Below are 24,358 nucleotides of genomic sequence, written 5' to 3'. Positions count from 1 at the left end.
TGTTTTCTGTCCTAGGCCCAAGCTTAATATTATTTTCCTGTTTGGCAATTATGATACAGTAAATAAAGAAATATTCATTTATTTTGAAATTTCTGCTCTACACTACTTGGCAGAAAAAAATGAAAGATTACTTGCAGTTTGTGTGTGACTGGAAATATATTTTTCTGTTTCAGATTAATGTGTGAAACTGTCAGATATGAAAGACATGAAGCAAATGAAGTCCTATACTAGTAAGTCAATGTATTTGTTTGTAGACATGTTGATCAATGTGCAATACTTACAAGTTATATTTTTAATTTTATGATCCTGCTTTTAGGGGACATGTTCACCTCTCCAGTCTGCTTATCCCTAGAGGCAGAGTAATAGAGGTGGTTCCCCCACCCCCCCCAATCGTCATCACATTGACATTTCCTCTTGTGCTTCCTCTTATTTGACCGCAACAGGGCCTTTTTAAACAGTGGATGTGCTTACCACTTCAATGAGTGTTTTATTTTTACCTTTGTTGTGATGATAAAATAATCAATTGGACAGGTTTTCTTGAGTTTAAGCAAGAAAGAGGTACTTAATCTAAAGCCGATCTAAATAAAGTAATAAAATTACGCTACATATTCACGGACACACTCACTCGAGAACCACACACTTACAAATAGATTATAGCGACGAGGAGTAGATGTTTTGGTTGGAGTAGAGTCCAGAACAAATAAAAATTAATACACAATCTGTGGGGTTGGATTATTCTGTTGTCTTCCGGCTGAAGTTGTGTTATTGAAGTCTTTGGTTGGTAAATGTGCAGTTTGTAGCTGGCCCACCTGGTTCAGGGTTTTCTTGTATGCAGAATTGTAGGTGGCTTTCTTCCCCTGGTGTCTTCCTCGGATCCAGCAGCTAGGCTTCACACACCCTCACCAGGCCTTCTGGAGAGAAAGAGAGAGAGAGAGAGAGGGACAGCTGGCTTCTTCACAGTTTGAGTCACTGGCTTGTTTGCTTTGTCCAAGGGAAAATTCCCAGCTTTCACAGAGATGGACAGCCAGTCACATGACTGCCACAGTATCATGTCTGGAACTTTCTATTGAGATTCAAGTTTAGGAATTTCAGTTCCTCAGGTCTCAGGATGTTGATGTTGACACCTGGAAGCATTTGCCCTTTCAAGGGTAATGTGCCAGGATGGCTTTGAATGTCCTGCTAATGAAAGCACTCTCCTGTGGTTCACTCAATAGAGCAAGCCATTGTTTTGGGTACAGGCTCATCAGATATGTGTCTCCTCTTTGAGGCCTTGGAATGTGCAAAGTGTTCAAATGCAAATTGTGATGGCCATCTTGGCTGCCAGCTTTTTTTTTAAAGTTAACTGTAGGATTCCATCTCTTTCATTAAAAGTTTAATGTAGGTTTCCAATTGATGAATTAAAAATCCTACTTTGACATAGCAGGTTTACTCGGCTCTTATATTCTGGGTATTTGTGTAAAGGATGCTTATTTGGGCCCCACAACCTAACCTGTCCTTCTGCTCTAATATTTTACTCACATGTTTCTTATTTCTCTCACTTGGTTTAATCACTTTCCGTCTTTCAGTTTTCATTTTACCTGTATTGCCTAAAGCATAATTTCTGGCTGTTACTCTACTCCCTTCACTTTTGTTTGTTTTTGAGCTATTAGTAACACTACCTTTTCCACCTGACCCTTACCCCCACCCCACTTAATATTTTAAAGTCCTGATGACCACCCCATTTATTTTCTTTCGGACCCTGGTGCCTTTTCTTTTCAGGGGAGCCCATTCCAACAGTACAGTTCCTTCCTGTTGCAGTACTGGTGCCTGTGTCCCATGAAATGTAAACCCTCTTTCCCACACCACTCCTTCAGCCACATGTTCACCTCTTCAGTCTGCTTATCTCTGGAGGCAGTGTAACAGAGGTGGCCCCTAGTCATCACTACATTGACATTTCTGGAGGATGAAGTGATGGAGGTAAGCCAAGTCTCTAAATGCCTGCCAATGGCGATGGAGAGATTTGGGGATGGGTGTCTCTCAGCTTCATGGTGACAGAATAAACTATAACACACATGGCAGGCAACACAAACTCATGTTGACTTGACGTAGCAGCCACTGAATAATGTAGATCTACACCTTGTTGAATTAGAACCCTCTAAGCTCGTCAGTTCTAATTCATTTCTTCCATCTCCCACAGATCATGCAAGTGTTTCTGAGGAGTTGGTGCTGGAGGAGGAAGCCTTCTCAGAGGAGGCTACACACACTGAGGAAGCACTGTCACACGATTCATGCGCATCATCCACCTGATCAGATATGCAAATCTTGGTTGGGTTGCCAAGACAAGTAGTTAATTGTCACATGATGAAGCACATATTACAAGTGAGTAGGAGCAGATGGTGGAGATAGGTACAACAGTGGAGAGTCCCCGTCGAAGGAGGTAGAACCCTCCAAACTCTGCTCACCTGGATGCAGATGCTGAGCCTCGGTTCGCCAAAGATGAGGAGCAGTAACAGAAAATCTGAGAGGTTCTTTCAGCCTTCCCAGAGGCACTGTGCACAGTCGGAGAGAGATTGGAGGAGCTTGTCTCTAGCATGAGTGCCATGATGTCTCAGATCTTTGAACTGATGTCAGTGCTCATGAAAAGAGTGGCCACCTGAATGGAGCACCAGATGCAGCAGGCTGGCCCTGACCACTCAGTTTGTCATGTTAAGCAGGATGGAGGAAAGCCTCATCTTGGCCACTCAGCACTTCACTGAAGCGCAGTAAAATGTGCTGTAGCTTTGGTCTAGCTGGGAAGTGCAGGTGGGCTGTGATAGGGATGATGGAGAAAAGGACACATAGTAGTGGGGACTTCTCAAAGTGCTTTCACTACTGACCCTTTGAACGCCGCTCCCCACCCCCCCCCCCCCCCCCACGAGTCCAATCGGAACCCCCATATGCTGCCTCCTGTCATGCTGGCCAAGTCTGCCCTGCAGAGGTGGGGCAGTCTTTGGCTGACCTGCAGAGGCTCCAAAACCCAGAGGACAGCAGCCAAGCGCATCTGAACAAGCAGAGCAGGGAAATGAGGAGCTTGCCTCTCGCGCTGCTAGAAACCACAGTGGTTGCACCACAAATGAGTAATAGGACAAGGAAGTGAAAGGATTTGTAGTTGCACAAGGATATTAACTTGGGTGTTTAGCATTGTGTGACATTGTTGGTTTTCTTTTCAATGTTTTATCAACCATATCCTTTATTTCAAAGCTCCAATATCCTGTCCTTTCCCTTGTTGCCTGCCAAGTGACCACCTGCCTTGTGAAAAATGCTATGATGAGTAAAAGATGAGCATTAGGCATTTGTGAGAGGGTTGTATTATTGATCGTGAGACTTTGCGCTGGGGGTTAGGGGGGGCACAGTGTTCAGAGTTAGTGTGCTAGATGGCTGCTTCATTAGATGAAGCCTGCCTGAATCAGTCCTTCCCAGGCATCACTGGCAGCTAAGTGAGCAGCTACAGGTGCTCTTGCCACATCAGGCACAATCTCCTCCACAGGGCGTACACTAATCTGTCCAGGCACCTGAATCACATCTTCATCGTACCAGTAGCTTGCTCAATGACAATTCTTGTGCTCATGTGCCTTTGGTTGTAACTTTTCTGGTAGAGCTGCTCACAGGTGTTATCAGCCACGTTCTTAGAGGATAGCTCTTATCTCTAAGGAGTCATCCACTGACTCTGCTTGGAAGTGTGAATATCTGTGGAAGATTTGACTGACACATGATGGAGGCATCATGGCAGCTCCCTGGCCGTCTTCCACAGGCATCGATGATCATCTTTCTGTGGTTTCACACCAGCTGAACACTGATGGAGTGGAATCCCTTTTAGTTGATGAATGCTGCTGCGTGAACTAAGGGCCCCTTGATTGTCACATGTGCAATCTATGACTCCTTAAACCTGTGGGAATTAGCCAGAGCAAGAATCTGAGGGCCCTCTCATTCTGACTGGCCTCATCTGTAGCGAAGTACACATAAGTGGCCCCCTGACAAACATGGCATCCACCACCTGGGAGACTTGGGAACTGCACTTGGGGGCTGCAGATCCCTGAAAGGAGCCAGAAGCAAAGAAATTAAGTGCTATGGTGACCTTGACGCCTGGTCCTCTTGGAAGGAAGTCTTTTTCAAGGAGGCTGCAAATGTCAGCAAACACCTGATGGGAAAGTCTGAGCCTTCTGAGGCACTGGTGCTCAGTCATGTCAAGAAAACTCAACCTCTGCCTTTATCCCTTCTTCTGGTGGTATCACCTTCTGCGAACTGGAGCTCTGTGCTCGTCCCCTCTTTACCTGTGGAGTGGCAGGTAGTTGAGCAAAAGGCGGAAAAGCTGCTGCTCCTGTTGGTGCTGTGGCTTCTGCTGTTCCTCATCAGAGGGCCAAGGTAGAGCTGCATAAATGGCTCCCATGCTGCTCTGAAGGCTGACGGCAGGGAACTGCAGATTAAGGGTTTAAAAAAAACTCCAGGATAGCAGAAATGAATTCCAAAGTATTGGCAATCACCTCTAGAGCAATGAAAGCGTACTCTTAGGGCAAGTCCTGTGAGCAAAACCTTTTACTTGAGCAAGGAAGCAGCTGTCACATATCAGTATTTAAAGGCTTTCCTGTCTGTCAACTGTTCACTCCGGTCAATCCCTACTATCCTCTATCTTGTTCAACCTGGTGAGTTCCAGGAAGTATGGGAATCCCATGCACTCAGAGTTAAATACAGAATCCAGGGTTTAAAACTTTACCATTCAACATATGTAAATGTCAGATCCGCTTGTCCCAGGGTTTCCCAGGCTCTGATAAACATGCTTGATTCAGATGTGGAAGTCGGCATGTTCCCGTTGATTTCCTGACACGCCAGCAGCTTCTGATTTTTAAAAGATCTGCAGCCAGCAAAGCAACCCACCTGCCCTGGCAGTTTAAAATTCAGCCCTAGAACGCAGTGGAATTGAAAGTTTACTCTTGCACTTTAGTCAAAGCAAGCTGATGGGACTGAAGGCAGACATGTTGTCAGGACCTGATGGCCTGCATCAAAGGGTTTTAAAAGAAGTGGCTGCAGAGATAGTGGAGGCATTGGTCGTAATGTACCAAAACTTACTGGATTCCGGTAGGGTACCAGCGGATTGAAAAAACGTTAATGTGACGCCCCTATTCAAGAAAGGAGGGAGACATAAAGCAGGGAACTATAGACCAGTTAGCTAACATCTGTCATTGGGAAAATGCTAGAGTCCATTATTAAGGAAGAAATAGGACATTTAGAAAAACATAATGCAATCAAACAGATTCAACATGGGTTTTATGAAAGGGAAATCATGTTTGACAAATTTGTTGAGTTCTTTGAGGATGTAACAATCAGAGTGGATAACGGGGAACTGGTAGATGTAGTGTATTTGGATTTTCAGAAGGTGTTCGATAAGGTGCCACATAAAAGGTTATTGCACAAAATAAGAACTCAGGGTATTGGTGGGTGTTGTGTTGGCATGGATTGAGGATTGGCTAACACACAGAAGGCAGAGAGTCAGGATTCATGGGTCTTTTTCAGGTTGGAAGCAGTAACAAGGATCGGTCCTAGGGCCTCAACTATTTACTATCTATATTAATAACTTGGAGGAAGGGACAGAGTGTAGTGTATCCAAATTTGCTGACAATACAAAAATAGGTGGGAAGGCATGTTGAGATGAGGACACAAAGCATCTGCAAAGGGATATAGATAGGTTAAGTGAGTGGGCAAAAACTTTGCAGATGGAGTTCAATGTGGGAAAGTGTGAGGTCATCCACTTTGGTAGGAAGAATAAAAAGGCAGATTATTATTTAGATGGAGAAAGACTACAAAATACTGCAATACAGAGGGATCTGGGTGTTGTACATGAAGCACAAAAGGTTAGCATGCAGGTGCAGCAAGTAATTAGGAAGGCAAATGGAATTTTGGCTTTTATTGCTGGAGTTTAAAATTAGGGAAGTCTTGTTACAACTATACAGGGTGTTAGTGAGGCCACACCTGGAGTACTGCGTACAGTTTTGGTCCCTGTATTTAAGGAAGGATATATTAGCATTGGAGGCAGTTCAGAAAAGGTTCACTAGGCTGGTTCCTGGGATGAAGGGGCTGTCTTATCAAGAACGGCTAAACAGATTATTGGAGTTTAGAAGAATGAGAGGTGATGTTATTGAAACATATAAGATTCTAAGGGGGCTTGACAGGGTACATGTTGAGAATATGTTTCCACTGGTGGGGGAATCTCAAACTAGGGGACATAATTACAGAATAAGGGGTCACACATTGAAAACTGAGATGCAAAGGAATTTCTTCTCTGAGGGTGGTGAATCTCTGGAATTCTCTACGTCAGAGAGATCTGGAGACTAGATAACTAAATGTATTTAAGGAGGTGGTAGATAGATTTTTGAAATCTCGGGGAGTTGAGGGTTATGCAGAGCAGGCCCAAAAGAGAAGTTGAGGCCTGGGACAGATCAGCCAAGATCTTATTGAATGGCGGGGCAGGCTTGAGGGGCTGAATGGCCTACTCCTGCTCCTATTTCTTATGTTGTTATGCCATATTACATCAGTCTGACCGTGTGTTAAGGCTGGCTAGAACCAGTTTGAACTGGCAGACTGGCGAAATGTGCTCTCTTCAAGGAAGGAAGGATTTGTCTTTCCCAGCAGAAAATCTACATTGGCCTAAAGGCCTGCTCGAGTCTACAAATGAAACCTGACCCGAGCCTGACAGAACCACATCCAACCCGCCCCATGTCCTTTCATTTTTTCCTGCACCTGACCTGACCATCGGAATGTTCGGGTAACCTAGCTTCCATTTTTCACTTTTTAAGCTTGTGCAGATAAGCATCAAAAACTGTAACTGGACTTGAAAGGTTGTTTAAAAAGTACATTAAGATTGGAACCACGTATCGGAGGTGGTGATAGAGTGTGTCCGACCCAGCCCGACTTGACCCAAGCCCGAATGCTGGACCCGGAAGAGCGTCCCGACCTGAACCCGACACATGTCGTCGGGTCCTGTCGGGTTCAGGTCAGGTAGCCATGCTCTACATTGGCCTACAGGCTGTGTTTCGTCCAAAGAGGAAAAGACCCCTGGAAAGGAATATTTGCATTATTGGAGGTAGCAAATTCCTTTTTACTTCCAGTCTCTAAGAAGTCTGTACCTCAGGAGTGACTTTCTGTTGCCTTTCGTGTTTCTGGGAGTTCAGTAAAGTTTCGACTGCTAGACTGCTCAGAGGTTATGAAGTCTTTTCAGACATAAATTTATCTCAGTATTGTTTAAGAATTAGTTTATTAATAAATAGTTAAATTGTGATTTAAAGATACCTGGTTTGAAGTGTTTTATTCTGAGGGTGAATAAAGTGTTTAATTTGGCTAATTCCCGATAGGTGGGAAACATTAATAATATGCTCTGACCTGTGGAGTAATGGGACTGAATTGACAGTGTATTACTCCCGCCTCCGTCGCAACAGTAGCAACATTATCTTTTTGCAGTAAGGATAACAAGTCTTGAAATTTGTGCTTTGTTCAAGGAATTTATAAGGCACTTTCGTATTAATACAAGCATATTTGGACATGCTATCAGAGGTAAAGTATGTGACCCATCATCTTGGGGTTATTTCGGACATATAATGTCAAACATATGCTTATTTAGCCAAGTAAGGGAGTTATGGCTGTAGTTTTATGAATCTTTTCCCCTTGTCTCTGTCATTTACATATTGATACCAAGATTTGGATCAGCCAAACCTCCTCCAATTTAATGTCAGCAAACTTGACACAGCTGTCTTTGTCTTTTGTTAAAACCTCACCCCCTGGCTTGAACTCCATCTAGTTCCTGCTGCCACTTTGGACTGAGTCAGGGCATGCAAAACATCACATTACTGCTTGACCCTCAAGCTCAGCTTTCTTTGATATTGGGATAGATTTTGTTCATCTTTGCAAAGTTGCCCATCCGTCATGCCATTGTTAACCTGAGGCTCAAATTCTGTACTCCTCTCTTAGTCAGGCTCCCCCCCCTTAACTCTCCACAAGTTGCAACTTATTCAGGATGCCACAGCCTGTGTCTTTACCCAAACAGAATATTGAACTCCTGTTACCCATATCCACTTCATGCTCCGCTGCCTTTCTGTATCCTAACAAGCTGACTTGAAAATTTTCATCTTCATTTTTATTTCCCTCTGTTCTGCCTTGCCTCACTCTTCCTTAGTGATCTTGTCCAGCCTCATTACTTATACCAGGATAATCCATGTCCTGTCACCATTGGCTGCTTGGAAGGACAATTTCAAAATTTACAGATTACACTAAATTGAGGGTGTTGTTAAGAGAGAAGGACTGCAGCAGAATAACAGAAGCTATTAACAATCTTGCAGAAAGGGCCGTTAATTGATAAATGAGCTTCAATATCAATAAGTGCGAGGTAATCCATTTTGGTAGGAAGAATAGGGAGGCCGCATACTCCTTCAATAATTGTCTAAATGGGCTAGAGGAACGGAGGGATCTGGGGGTACAGATGCATAGATCACTAAAAGCAGCGACACGGTAATAAAATCACAAGAAAAGCAAACAAGACACTGTGGGATAAAATTGAAAAAAAGAAAGTCGTGTTAAACTACCGAACCTTGTTTAGACCACACTTGGATAACTGTGAACAGTTCTGGTGTCCATATTATGAAAAGGATATAGAGGTACTGGAAAAAGTGCAAAAAAAGATTTACTACAGTGATATCAGAATTGAGGTTATACCCATCAGGAAAGATTGAACAGGCTGGGTCTCTTTTCACTAGAAAAGAGAAGAATGAGGGGGTGGCCTGATAGAGGCCTTTAAGATTATGAAAGGGTTTGATAGGTAGACCTAGTGAAGATGTTTCCACTTGCAGGCAAGACCAGAACTAGGATATATAAGATAGTCACTAATAAATCCAATAAGGAATTCAGGAGATACTTCATTACCCAGAGAGTGGCTAGAGTGAGGAACTTCCTACCACAAGCAGTAGTTGAGATGAATAGCGTAGATGCATTCAAGGGGAAGTTAGATAAGCACAAGTGAGAAAGGAATAGAAGGATATGTTGATGGGATTAGATGAAGAGGGGTGGGAGGAGGCTCGTATGGAGCATAAACATTGGCATGGGCCTGTTTCTGTGCTGTAAATGCTTAATAATTATTGAGGCGATATGCATCTTGCCTAATTCTCTCTGACCTGTCACCCTCTTTGCTGTAAAAAAAAAAGACCTCAAATCATTTCTCCTCTACTTTGTCTATGTACAAAGGTCTCCCACCCTAACCATTTATGTTTTCCTCCTCTTCTGCTTGACGCCCACTGATTTTTCTTCAATCCAATCATTGAGATGGCACCTTAAATGACTTTTCAGAATATATTTATTGCAGAAAGCTGCAATGAATGAAGACCCAAAGCAATTAAGATAGAATTGTGTATTTTTGAAACAATTTTGTCATTCTTAGATGGAAAGTAGATAATATTTGGTAAATACAAAAAATACATATGGATGAATAGTGTTTTACTTTGTATGAAAGAAAGCTCAGTTGCACACTTTTGGGAATAAAGCAAAATGTTACTGCATCAGCTAAATGTTGATATTGTTTTAAAGTATGACAGTGAAACAAAAATAATGACACATTTCTGCAGCTCAAAGGAGGTTTAGTCTACTTGTGAATTTAAATAAACTCAGCATAAGCAATATTTCATTCAATCTTGCAGAAGATGTGTTTTTTAAGTCAAACAAGTGTGAGGTGTTAATGAAGAGCACCTGCTTTCCATGAATTTTGTGTGTGTATATAGTTCATTCTTCTGTCTTCATTTTGGAAGGTTTAGTATTTCATATGTAGGTATATAGTATTGAAAGGTGAAGCATAAGTTAATGGTCTACAAGTTGAGCTTTTTTAAAAATTGCTTTGATGATAGGATAGATCGTGTTCAATAATGAACAGAAGTAAGATGAGTCGAAGTATCAGTGAAATTTCACTGTTCATTTTGTTTAGCTGTACAATTGTATAAATCTCTCAGGTATTCGAGTATTATGTTGCAATATCTACATTTTACATTTTTCCTCTGCTGAAAGAAAATTCATATTGGCATCAAATCAAATGTTGTATTTCATAATCTAGTCCTGAAGAAAAAGCAGGAGACTCTCTCGATATCCCAGCAGATCTTTTTATCTAGCTGCAGACATGTTGAAGTGCTTTGACTGTAGTATAATAGAACGGCCCCTTTTCTCATCAATATAGAAACATAGAAAAATAGGAGCAGGAGTAGGTCATTCGGCCCTTCGAGCCTGCACCGCTGTTCAATACGATCATGGCTGATCATCCAAACTCAGTACCCTGTTCCCGCTTTCTCCCCGTATCCCTTGATCCCTTTAGCCCTAAGAACTATATATTTTTTTAAATTTTATTTTAGAGATACAGCACTGAAACAGGCCCTTCGGCCCACCGAGTCTGTGCCGACCAACAACCACCCATTTATACTAACTCTACAGTAATCCCATACTCCCTATCACCTACCTTCACTAGGGGCAATTTACAACGGCCAATTTACCTATTACCTGCAAGTCTTTGGCTGTGGGAGGAAACCAGAGCACCCGGCGAAAACCCATGTGGTCACAGGGAGAACTTGCAAGCTCCACACAGGCAGTACCCAGAATTGAACCCGGGTCCCTGGAGCTGTGAGGCTGAGGTGGTAATATATTTAATGATTTGGCCTCAACTGCTTTCCGTGGTAGAGAATTCCACAGGTTCACCACTCTCTGGGTGAAGAAAGCCCTCCTCATCTCAGTCCTAAATGGCTTACCCCTTATCCTTAGACTGTGATCCCCCACCATCGGGAACATCCTTCCTGCATCTAGTCTGTCCAGTCCGGTTAGTATTTTGTAGGTTTCTATGAGATCCCCTCTCATTCTCCTAAACTCTAGTGGATACAAACCTAATCAACCCAATCTCTCTTCATACGTCAGTCCTGCCATCCCAGGAATCAGTCTGGTGAACCTTCGCTGCACTCCCTCCATAGCAAGAAGATCCTTCCTCAGATACGGAGACCAAAACTGCACATAATACTCAAGATGTGGTCTCACCAAGGCCTTGTATAAGTCTTATGCCATTGCTGAATATCTAATCTCACCATCCTGCTGCGTGCTCCACTCACCCCCATCCATCCCTACCCCCTTGGATTCTGCCAGTGGATTAATAAATATATAAATGCAGATTGTTGTTGAATTCAGTGTGTGAAATTTCGACAAATAGATATTTGATCATTTTAAATATTACTAATTGATCTTCCATGATGGTGTGCATGGGAAAATCAAAACAAAGTGAAGTCAGGTGAATCAAATTTAGGAGGTAGGTGTTACAGCCAAGTGGTGAGGGGTGTGGGTGGTCCCCACTGTTAAACTCCTACCTGACTGCAGCAAGTACTGAAGACCTGTGCTCCATAGACCCCTAGCCAAGCTGTTCCAGTACAGCCACACCACACCACTGACATCTTTCCGGCAATGTGGAAATTGCCCAGGTATGTCCTGTACACAAAAAGCAGGACAAATCCAATTTGGCCAATTACCGCCCCATCAGTCTACTCTCAGTCATCACTAAAGTGATGGAAGGTGCCATTGACAGCGCTATCAAGCGGCACCTGCTTAGCAATAACCTGCTCAGTTAGGGTCACACCAGGGCCACTCAGCTCCTGACCTCATTACAGCCTCGGTTCAAACATGGACAAAAGAGCTGAACCCGAGGTGAGGTGAGAGTGACTGTCCTTGACATCAAGGCACCATTTGACCGAGTATGGCATCAAGGAGCCCTAGCAAAACTGAGGTCAATGGGAACCAGGGAGAAAACTCCACTGGTTGGAGTCATACCTAGCGCAAAGGAAGATGGTTGTGGTTGTTGGAGGTCAATCACCTCAGTCCTAGGACATCACTGCAGGAGTTCCTCAGGGTAATGTCCGAGGCCCAACCATCTTCAGCTGCTTCATCAGTGACCTTCCTTCAATCATAAGGTCGGAAGTGGGAATGTTCGGTGATGATTGCACAATGTTCAGCACCGTTCGCGACTCTTGACGTACTGAAGTAGTCCGTGTAGAAGTGCAGCAAGGCCTGGTCAATATCCAGGTTTGGGCTGATAAGTGGGAAGTAACATTCGTGCCACACAAGTGCCGGGCAATGACCATCTCCAACAAGAGAGAATCTGACTGTCTCCCCTTGACATTCAACGGCATTACGATCACTGAATCCCCCACTATTAACATCCTGGGAGGTTACCATTGACCAGACACTGAACTGGATTAGCCATATAAATACCATGGCTACAAGAGCAGGTCAGAGGCTGGGAATCCTGTGGCGAATAACTCACCACCTGACTCCTCAAAGCCTGTCCACCATCTACAAGGCACAAATCAGGAGTGAGATGGAATACTCTTCATTTGCCTGGATGGGTGCAGTTCCAACAACACTCAAGAATCTCAACACCATCCAGGACAAAGCAAACTGCTTGATTTGTACCCTGTCCACAAATATTCACTCCTCCTACCACCGACGCACAGTGGCAGTAGTGTGTACCATCTACAGCAATGCACCAAGGCGACTCAGGCAGCACCTTCCAAACCCGCGATCTCTACCACCTAGAATGACAAGGGCAACTGATGCGTGGGAACACCATCACCTACAAGTTCCCCTCCAAGCCACCCACTATCATGACTTGGAACTATATCGACATTCCTTCACTGTTGCCGGGTCAAAATCCTGAAACTCCCTTCCTAACAGCACTGTGGGTGTACCTACCCCACATGGCTCCAGTGGTTCAAGGAGGCAACTCACCGCCACCACCTTCTCATGGGCAATTAGGGATGAGCAATAAATGCTGGCCTGGCCAGTGATGCCCACATCCCATGAAACAAATAAAGAAAAAGTGTTTTTGTTACTAGGTTTTTAACCACTTTGTGTTTTATTTGTCAAATCAACAGAGTGACGGGCTTTCTTGTAGGTTTATAACAGGATGAACTATTTATTGAGCAACTACATTCACAATCCCAAAATTGTCCCAACTGCACCAACTCATGCATTCACTTGCACATGCATGCACACACACAAAGGGACAGATAGAGAGGAAAAGGGGTAAGGTGTTTGAAGTGAGGTAGGTTTTCGGGGTTCACGGTAAACCTGTTTAATCTTCTTGGATGCCAATTTCTCTTTAAAGTTGCAGGCCTGAGTTGTTCATAGATTTCTCTGTTGGTTGAAATTTCAGGCTGATGACTGGGAAATCACTTCTAGTTCTCTGATGCACAAGTTGAAAAGTAGAACTCACAGCAGGGTTCCTTCTTTTTGGTTTGCTGGATTTTCTCCCAGCTCCCAGCTGGACAGGCTTTGGTGATCAGGTTTTGCCCTGATTCTTTTCTCTCTCTCTCTCTCTAGAGAGAGAGAGAGCTTTTTTAAGCTAAAAGTCTCTCATATCTTGCCTCTATTGGGAGACATAGATCTTCCTCCCTGCGCTGACCGACAAAGGCCCAGTATGTGACTATTTCACATCTTGTTTGTTTCAGAACATACAAACATATGAATTAGGAGCAGGCTACTTGGCCCCTTGAGCCTGCTCCGCTATTCAATAAGATCATGGCTGATCTGATTGTAACCTTGACTCCGCATTCCTGCCTACCCCCAATAACTTTTCACCCCCATGCTCATCGAGAATCTATCTACCTCTGCCTTAAAAATATTTAAAGACTCTGCTTTCACTGCCTTTTTAGGACGAGAGTTCCAAAGACTCTCGACCCTCTGAGAGAAAAAAATTCTCCTAATTTCTGTCTTAAATGGGCAGCCCTTTATTTTTAAATAGTGACCCCTAATTCTAGATTCTCCCACAAGAGGAAACATTCTTTCCACATCAATCCTGTAAAGATTCCTCAGGCTCTTATATGTTTCAATCAAGTCGCCTCTTACTCTTCTAAATTCCAGCGGGTACAAGCCGAGCCTGTCTAACCTTTCCTCATAAGACAGCCCACCCATTCCAGATAATAGTCTCGCAAACCTTCTCTGAACTGCTTCCAATGCAGTTACATCCTTAAATAAGGAGATCAATACTCTACACAGTACTCCAGATGTGGTCTCACCAATGCCCTGTATAACTGAAGCATAACGTCCCTACTTTTGTATTAAGTTCCCCTCGCAATAAATGACAACATTCTATTAGCTTTCCTAATTACTTCTTGTCCCTGCGTACGAACCTTTTGTGATTCATGTACTTGGACACCCAGATCCCTCTGCATCTCAGAGCTCTGCAATCTCTCACCATTTAGATAATATGTTTCTTTTATTCTTCCTGCTAAAATGGAATTTTACAATTTCACATTTTCCCACATTATACTCCATTTGCCAAATATTTGCCCACTCACTTAACCTATCTATATCCTTTTGTAGCTTCCTTACGTCCTCTTCACAACTATCGTTGTGTCATCAACAAATTTAGCAACCATATCTTCAGTCCCTTCATCCAAGTCATTTATATAAGTTGTAAAAAGTTGAGGCCCTGCACGGATCCTTGCGGTATACCACGCGTTACATCTTGCCAACAAGAAAATGAGCCATTTATGACTACTCTGCTTCCTGTTAGCTAGCCAAATTTCTACCCATGCCAATATGTTACTGCCTACACCATGAGCTTTTATTTTCCGCAATAACCTTTGATGTGGTACCTTTTCAAATGCCTTCTGGAGATCTAAGTGCTGTACATCCACTGGTTCCCCTTTATCCAAAATACATGTTACTTCTTCAAAGAACTCCAATAAATTGGTTAAACATGATTTCCCTTTCACGAATCCATATTGACTCTACCTGATTACCTTGAATTTGTCTAAGTGCCCTGCTATAACATCTTTAATAATAGCTTGTAACATTTCCCTAAGACAGATGTTAAGCTAACTGGCCTGTAGTTTCCTGTTACAAATGACTGGCTCGGTGAGTCTTTTGGAGATAGCGATGTGGATGACTTCCTCCAACGGGTTTTCTGATTGACCACCTTTGCACACTCCGGCTACAATCAACAAACAGGATTTGAAAGAGTTCAAGCTGGAATGGAGAGATATAGAGACCACTTAGGGTCTGCTCATGTCAGAGTCCAGTTGCTTCTCCTCTGCTGCAGAGAAAACGCTAGCTTAAAACTACAGATGAGGATGGGCTTGTCACATGACAGTCACTCAGTGATTCAAAACATAGCAATTAGCAGTATTTCTCTCTTGCAAAAAAGAACAAGCAGTTTCTTTAAACTGGCTGGATCTTGGTGCTTGCTGTGGAATTAGCAGACATTGCGTCTCCTTCCTCACAGTCCTTTGCAATGTAGGATACAGTGTAGCAAACTATATGATCATCTTAAGCTACCTGTAGTCATTCTGTTATAAATGTTCTTTTTAAATTTCTTTAAAAAATATATAATTTGAGATCTCCAGTTAGTGGACCAAAGAAAATTGTCATTCAACAAAACACATTGACGTAACAACACCAGGTTTTGTGGATTCAGATGCAAAATTTTTAATGTATTCTGGATTGTAAGATTATTGGAGAATATGATCTTTGTATTAATTGATGATCTGTGCAGGTGACCACTCAGTATAGACCTGCTGAAACTCTAGTGTGGTCATTTCACAAAAATCTGTATTAATCTTCGTGTGCTATGTAGATGAATCAAAACTGTATAGGTAATGTATGGTAATAATTGGAAAGTTCTGAGATCTTCTAATATGTGAACGCTTGTTTCAGCTGACCCACAGAGCTTTGTGTGTATACTGATTCTACAGGTTTATTTATTTACATGTAGATTTACATATTTATCAGTGCAGTTAGTTTTTGTTGTAATTTATTCCCATTTTCTGTCTTTCATGTTACTTATTTTTCCCTTCTTTATTCTAGCCCTGATGATATTGGAACATGTTGGTACATACTCTTGTCCGGTTCTGTATTCATCAAAGAGTCCATGTTTCTTCCCAGAAGCAGGTATGTTTGCAGTAAACAAACTTTAAAAAGTTGAATGTAAATGAATGTTTTGTGTAGAGCATTAGTTATTTGAATATTGAATTTTATAATTGTTCAAGTTATTGGCAACCAATTCCAACACGTGAAATACATTGCGTATTTGTAATTTATTGTGTTTGAAATGCTGTTATTACATTTATTAACATATGCTGCACTAATAGACTGAAAAATGATTACTTGCTACATGTATTATTGAAGGGTCTTATTATTCTTATAAAATGATCTGAAAACTTTATATAAAAAGAAATTGGCATCCTCCAAAGAGCACTCGTTGAGTAGCAACCCCAACAGTGCCGTCCTACTCTCTTGCCCCACTAAGTGCACGCCGGGGGATAATCTTGCCAATTTCTTCCATTTCCTTTCACCCCTTTCTCTGCTGACCCTATGAACTCTGCAGCGGTCAACTATCACCACTCTGCTTCGCAGCTCCTTCCAGAATGTCAGCTTAGTTGTGAAGAATGCCTTTGACATCCATGATCTTACTCTGGATGATTGCATCGACATCATGGTCTCGAAGGAAACTTGGCTCATTGGTAATGACACCTCTCCCTTACTGACACCTCCCTACATTTTCCACCACCTGCCCCACCCAAACCACTGCTGTAACTATGTGGCCCTTATCACTAAATCTCCCCTTGTTCTGTCCCCCTACATGTCTGGCACCTTCTCCTTTTAGCATCTCGCATTGTTCCATCCCTCCTGCCTCTCCTTTAAAATCTTCAATTCCTACTGCCCATTCAAGTATCACGCCACGTTTCTCACCAAAATATCTTAGTTGCTTTCCTCCCTCTGCTTCTGTACAGAGTGACTTCTCACCTCAGAGATTTCAACCTCAACCTCATTGTCAATGCGTCTTGTCCTCTCTTCGCAGTGGTTAGCACCGCAGCCTCACAGCTCCAGCGACCCGGGTTCAGTTCTGGGTCCTGCCTGTGCGGAGTTTGCAAGTTCTCCCTGTGTCTGCATGGGTTTCCGCCGAGTGCGCCGGTTTTCTCCCACAGCCAAAGACTTGCAGGTTGATAGGTAAATTGGCTTAAATTGCCCCTAGTGTAGGTCGGTGGTAGGAGAATGGTGGGGATGTGGTAGAGAATATGGCGTTAATATAGGATTAGTATAAATGGGTGGTTGTTGGTCGGCACAGGCTCGGTGGGCCAAAGGACCTGTTTCAGTGCTGTATCTCTAAATAAATAAATAAATAAACCTCTCCCTCCATATGAACTAGCCTACCCATAGTCATGGCCACCCCCTTGACCTGGTCATCTCATGAGACCTCTCTATGCTGAGCGTAATCATGCATAAGGCTATTTATGATCACTTCCTTGTATCCTTCCCAATTCACATTCCGCCCCAACCTCTCATCTTTTTGTGTCTGGTCCTGAAAAACGCTCTTCCCCAATTTCACTTGGAGCTGCAATTTTAAATTGCCAATTTGCTAGCCTTTGACCCTCCAGTCACCATGTTTTTGCAGCTACTGATTTGCTTAGGCACATGCAACCCTCTCCACCTTTGAAACCTTTGCCCCAGTAAAACCCTTACACTTCTCACCCTGGTTGTTCCCCCAGTAAAGACTCCAATTTTGCTTCCTTAAGTCCAATAGACATGGACTTGAACATTTATGGCAGGCAACTGGCTGAGTCATTCATTGCCAGATCTGGCTGGACCACACAAAGCACGATTGGGTCCTGGTCTCCTCTGTCAAAAGTGCATATTATTGCAAGATCATCCTGAAATGCAAAGGTGACCCCCAGCTTCTCTTCTCATGACCATCTGTCATCTTAAATCTCTCTCTTCTGCCTGCTCCACCATCGCCTCCAACAACATGTGAGAAGCTCATGGACTACTTTGCCACGATGATTGAGACCATCTGTTCAGCTGTCTGCTGCTTTTCTCCCTTTTGCTACCCCACCGAGATAAACTTCCTCCAAGGCTCCTCGCTTCCCTAGCCATGAACTTGTATCTTTCTGTAGTTTCTCGCCTGTATTTCCTCACGCCTTCTCCAAGCTCATCTTGTCAATGAGATCCATCTCCTGATCTCTCAGCTCTAGTCTCAGCAAACTGCTGGCTACCCAACTTCCTCTCCTGCCCCTATATTGATGTTGTTAATGGTTCCTTCTCTGGTACTGTCTGCCACCCTTTCAAATCTCTGTCATCAACCCCACCCCCACCCACAAAAAAAATCTTGATCCCTCAATCTTTGCAAAGTAGCACTCCATCTCTAATGTCACTTTCCTCTCCAAAATCCTTGAATGTGTTGTTCCCTCCCAAATCTGTGCCCAAATCTTTCCCAAAACTCCATATTTGAACCTGTCAAACAGGTTTCCCACCCTTGAACTGAAACGGCCCACATCAAAGTCACAAATGACATCCTGTGTGACTGTCAGCCTTTGATACAGTTGACTATGCTATTCTCCTCCAACAGCGATGCTTCTCTGTTGTCCAGCTGGCTGGACCTGCTCTTGCCTGGATCAATTCTTACATATTCAGTTGTAGTCAGAGAATCTTCTGCAGTAACTTCTCTTCCCGCTCATATAAAGTTGCTGCCTGGAGTCTCCCAAGGATCTATCAGATGATCTGACCAGAGCATAACACAGTTTCATCATGAGTTTCTCTGATTTTTGTTCTACTGTTGCAGCTATATTGGCTTTGTTGATTACTGCTCCGTATTGGTGGGGCATTGAGTTTTGAGCCTACTCAGCCTCCTAGGTCTTTTTTTAACTTCATCCTTTACTATTTCAACACCATCCATGGAGTATTCCTGTTGCACAGTTTCCCTTGCAATATATGCCACGCTTCAGTACTTCACATATGTTTGCAGTAAGTTTCACCTACTACCCAAGAGAGAAAGAAAGAAGAATGGGGAAAGTGAAGTTAAACAGGAATGCATGATAAGATTATGCTTTTTAGTGCAGAAAAAGTTTAAGGGGAGATTGAATAGACGTGTTCTAAATGATGAGAGGTTTTGATAGAATAGGCGAAGAGAAACTATTTCCATTGACAAGAGGGTCAGTAACAAAGAACACAGATTTAAGATAAAAGCAAAATACTGCGGATGCTGGAAATCTGAAATAAAAACAAGAAATGCTGGAACCACTCAGCAGGTCTGGCAGCATCTGTGAAAAGAGAAGCAGAGTTAACGTTTCGGGTCAGTGACCCTTCTCCTCCGGAAAGATAATTGGGTAAATGAAAATTATTTTTATGTGGTAAATTATAATCTGGAAAGCACTACCTGATTGCTGGAAGCAGGTTCAGTTGTAACTTTCAAAAGGCAATGAAATATATACTTGAGAAAGATAAATTTGCAGAGCTGTGGGAACAGAACAGTTGAGTCTAAATGGATAGTTCTTTCAAAGAACCAGCACAGACACAATGGGTGAATGGCCTCCTTCTGTGCTATATGTTTCTATGAATACCTAAATTCTTAGTTTATCTGGTGTAATGATGAATAAAAATTAAAATGCCCAACCTACTGTTCCCCAACTGTTCCAGGGAAGCACGTATTAATGCCTCAGTCTCAGTCAGTAAACTCTATCTGGTGGTAAATAGTTTCCAGTCTGGGAAGGCTCCAGGGATTGACAGGCAACCCCTGCAGTTTTTAAAAATATTTATTCTTGGATGTGGGCGTCACTGGTTAGGCCAGCATTTATGCCCGTCCCTAATTGCCTTGAGGAGATGGTGATGAGCCACCTTCTTGAACCGCTGTAGTCCATGTGGTAGACCCACAGTGCTGTTAGGGAGGGAGTATTTTGATGCAGCGACAGAGAAACATTTCCAAGTCAGTGTGGTGTGTGACTTTGAGGGGAATTTGCAGGTGATGGTGTTCCCATGCGTCTGTTGCCCGTGTTCTTCTAGATGGTAAAAGTCGAGGGTTTGGAAGGTGCTGTCGAAGGAGTCATGGCGAGTTGCTGCGGTGCAGCTTGTAGATGGTACACACTGCAGCTACTATGTGCTGGTGGTGAAGGGAGTGAATGTTTAAGGTGATAGTGGGGATGCCAATCAAGTGGGCTGCTTTATCCTGCATGGTGTCAAGCTTCTTGAGTGGTGTTGGAGCTGCACTGGGGCATCAGGAGGTAAGTTACTCACTGCAGAATTTCCAGCCTCTGACTCGCTCTTGTGTATTTGTGTGGCTGGTCCACTTCAGTTCCTGGTCAATGGTGCCCCCCAAGATGTTGTTGGGGGACTCAGCAATGGTAATGCCGTTGAATGTTAAGGGGAGATGGTTAGGTTCTCCCTTGTTGGAAATGGTCAATTCCCAGCACTTGTGTGGTGCATAAGTTGCTTGCCATTTATCAGCCCAACCCTGAATGACCAGGTTTTGTTGCATTTAAGCACAGGCTGCTTAATTATCTGAGAAGTTGCAAATGGAATTGAACACTGTGCAATCATCAGCAAACATCCCCACTTCTGGAAGTTATTTTTTCTTTTTTATGTGTTTTATTTTAGCTTGTTTCGTTTGTTTCTACTGTGCCTACCCACTGTTTTTTTCATGTTTGTGCTTGGGGCCAGGCTGTTCAGTTTTCTGTCAATTAATAGCTGCTCTGTACGAACGCTTTGTCTTTCACCACATCATGAACATTACGTTTGCCTTTGCCCATGACCTTCTGGTCAGTTATTCTCTCTGACCTTGTGCTATCAACACCTCTTTTGTTATCTCTTGCCCCACCCCCGCTTTACATGCTTAAAACCTATTACATTTCTAGCCTCTGACAGTTCTGATGAAGGGTCACTGGCCTGAAACGTTAACTCTGCTTCTCCCTCCACAGATGGTACCAGACCTGCTGAGTATTTCCAGCATTTCTTGTTTTTATTTCAGATTTCCAGCATCTGCAGTATTTTACTTTTATCCCCACTTCTGACCTTATGATGGAGGGAAGGTCATTGATGAAGCAGCTGAATGTGGTTGGGCCTAGGTCACTGCTCTGAGGAACTTCTGCAGTGGTGTCCTGGGGCTGAAATGATTGGCCTCCAACAACCACAACCATCTTCGTTTGTGCTAGGTATGACTCCAACCAGTGGAGAGTTTCCCCCGATTCCCATTGACTCGAATTTTACCGGGGCTGCTCGGTCACCTTGATGTTAAGGGCAGTCATTCTCACCTGACCTTTGGTCCTTTGGTGTTCAGCTCTTTTGGCCATGTTTGGATCAAGGCTGTAATGAGGTCTGGAGCTGAGCAGTCCTGGTGGAACCCAAACTGAGCATCAGCAGCAGATTATTAGTGTGTAAGTGGCGCTTGATAGCACTGTTGACACATTTCATCATTTTGCTGTTGCTGATGATTGAGAGTAGACTGATGGGGTGGCAGTTGACCTGTTTGGATTTGTCTGGCTTTTGTGAACACATACCTGGGCAATTTTCCACATTGTCGGATAGATGCCAATATTGTAGAAACATCTTGGCTAGAGACATGGCTAGTTCTGGAGCACAAGTCTTCAGTACTACAGCTGGAATGTTGTTGGGGCCTATAGCCTTTGCTCTGTCCATTGTGCTCAGCTGTTACTTGCTATCATATGGAGTGAATTGAATTATCTGAAGACTGGCATCTGTGATACTGAGGAGCTCAGGAGGCAGCCAAGATGGATCATTCACTTGGAACTCATGCTTTCACTTTCTTTGAAGTTGCAAACACTTCAGCCTTTTCTTTTGCATTCATGTGCTGAGCTCCCCCATCCTTGAGGATGGGGATATTCATGGAGCCTCCTCTCTCCGTTATTTTCTTAATTGTCCACCACCATTCACAACTAGATGTGGCAGGTCTGCAGAGCTTTGATCTGATCTGTTTGTTGTGGGATTGCTTAGCTCTGTCTGCAACATGTTGCTTTTGCTGTTTAGCATCCTATAGTCACGTGTTGTAGCTTCACCAAGTTTGCACCTCATTTTTAGTTATGCCTGGTGCTGCTCCAGACATGCTATTGTATGTACCTCATTGAACCAAGGTTGGTCCCCTGGCTTAATGGTAATAGTAGAATGAGGGATATGCTGGACCATGAGATTACAGATTGTGGTTGAATACAATTCTGTTGCTGCTGATGGCCCACGGCGCCTCATGGTTGCCCAGTTTCATGCTGCTAGATCTGTTCTGAGTCTATCCCATTTAGCGCAGTGGTAGTGTCACACAACACGATGGAGGGCGTCCTCCGTGTGCAGATAGACTTTGTCTCCAAAAGGACTGTGTGGTGGTCACTTCCAGCAGTACGGTAATGGTTTGATCCATCTGCAGCAGGTAGAATTTGGAGGACGAGGTAAGGTTGTTGGTTCTCTCAGCACTTCCTACGTACATAGGAGCAGGAATAGGCCATTCAGCCCCTCAAGCTTGCTCTGCCATTCAACTGGATCATGGCTGATCTTCTATCTCAATGCCATTTTCCAATATCCCTTGATATATTTAATATCTAGAAATCTATTGATCCATGTCTTGAATATACTTGATGACTAAGCCTCCACAGCCCTCTGGGATAGAGAATTCCAAAGATTCACCACCCTCTGACTGAAGAAGTTCCTCCGCATCTCAGTCCCTAATAGCCTATTTCTTATTCTGAGACTGTGTCCCCTGGTCCTAGACCCCACCCCCACCACACCCCCCTGCCAGCCAGGGAAACATCCTTCCTGCATCAACCCAGTCGTGCCCTGTAAGAACTTTGTATGCTTCAATGAGGTCAACTCCCATTCTTTGAAATTCTAGAGAAGATAGGCACAGTCTCCTCAATCTCTCCTCATAGGACAATCCCAGGAATCAGTCTGATCAACCTTCGTTGCACTCCCTCTATGGCAAGGATATCCTTCCTCAGGTAAGGAGACCAAAACTGTACACAGTAATCTAGGTGCAGTCTCACCAGGGCTCTATACAATTGCAGCAAGACTTCTTTACTCCTGTATTCAAATCCACTTGTAGTAAAGACCAACATACCATTTGCCTTCCTAATTGCTTGCTGCAGGTGCATGTTAGCTTTTAGTAACTTATGAACAGGGACACCCAGGTCCCTTTGAACATTAACACTTCCCAACCTCTCACCATTGAAGAAATACTCTGCATTTCGGTTTTTCCTACCAAAGTGGATAACTTCACATTTTTCCACATTATATTCCAACTGCCATGTTCTTGCTCACTCACTTAGCCTGTCTAAATCCCCTTGAAGCCTCTTTGCATCCTCCTCACAACTCACATTCCCACCTAGTTTTGTGTCATCAGCAAACTTAGAAATATTACATTTGGTCTTGACATTCAAATCATCGATATAGATTGTGAATAGCTGTGGTCCAAGCTCTGATCCCCACGAGTCACAGCCTGCAAACCTGAGAATGACCCATTTATTCCTACTTTCTGTTTTCAATCCGTTAACCAATTCTCAATCCATGCCAGTATGTTACCCCCAATCCCATGTGCTCTAATTTTGCTCACTAACCTCCTGTGTGGGACCTTATTGAAAGCCTTCAGAAAATCCAAATACACCACATCCACTGGTTCCCTCAGCATAGAATCATATCCTGCTCAAATTAACAGGTTTGTCAAACATAGAAAAATAGGAGCAGGAGTAGGCCATTCAGCCCTTCAAGCCTGTTTCGCCATTCAATACGATCATGGCTGATCATCCAAACTCTGTACCCTGTTCCCGCTTTCTCCCCATATCCCTTGATCCCTTTAGCCCCAAGAACTATATCTAACTCTTTCTTGAATATATTTAATGGTTTGGCCTCAACTGCTTTCCGAGGTAGAGAATTCCACAGGTTCACCACTCTGGGTAAAACAAATCTCTCCTCATCTCAGTCCTATATGGCATACCCCTTATCCTTGACTGTGATCACTGGTCCTGGACTCCCCTGCCATTGGGAACATCCTTCCAGCATCAAGTCTGTCCAGTCCTGTTAGAATTTTGTATGTTTCTATGAGATCCCCTCTCATTCTTCTAAACTAGCGAATACAAGCCTAATCGACCCAATCTCTCTCCATACGTCAGTCCTGCCATTCCTGGAATCAGTTTGGTAAACCTTCGCTGCACTCCCTCTATAGCAAGAAGATCCTTCCTCAGATAAGGAGACCAAAACTGCACACAATACTCAAGGTGTGGTCTCACCAAGGCCTTGTATAATCGCAACAATACTTCACTGCTCCTGTACTCGAATCCTCTCGCTATGAAGGCCAACATACCATTTGCCTTCTTAACTGCCTGCTGTACCTGCATGCGTACTTTCAGCGACTGGTGCACAAGGACAACCAGGTCTCGCTGCACCTCCCCCTTTCCCAATCTATCGCCGTTCAGATAATCTGCCTTCCTGTTTTTGCCTCCAGAGTAGATAACCTCACATTTATCAACATTATACTGCATCTGCCATGCATTTGCCCACTCACTCAACCTGTCCAAATCACACT

At 43.5% G+C, this 24,358-nt stretch overlaps 1 protein-coding gene across 4 annotated transcripts in view; it reads left to right on the top strand.

Moving 5' to 3' along the window:
- rapgef2b (Rap guanine nucleotide exchange factor 2b) overlaps nucleotides 1-24,358 on the top strand; it is a 660,162-nt gene that overhangs the window by 200,505 nt on the left and 435,299 nt on the right. For all 4 annotated transcript variants that reach the window (XM_068041792.1, XM_068041802.1, XM_068041811.1 and 1 more), the window contains exons 3-4: nucleotides 174-230; nucleotides 15,877-15,960. In XM_068041792.1, coding sequence (XP_067897893.1) covers nucleotides 174-230; nucleotides 15,877-15,960 — 141 coding nt within the window. The remainder of the gene's footprint in view (nucleotides 1-173; nucleotides 231-15,876; nucleotides 15,961-24,358) is intronic.

Source organism: Heterodontus francisci, chromosome 1 (assembly GCF_036365525.1).
Source record: "Heterodontus francisci isolate sHetFra1 chromosome 1, sHetFra1.hap1, whole genome shotgun sequence".
Taxonomy (NCBI): domain Eukaryota; kingdom Metazoa; phylum Chordata; class Chondrichthyes; order Heterodontiformes; family Heterodontidae; genus Heterodontus; species Heterodontus francisci.
The sequence above is the reverse complement of the archived record's forward strand: the minus strand, read 5'-3'. Positions and strand labels throughout refer to the sequence as shown.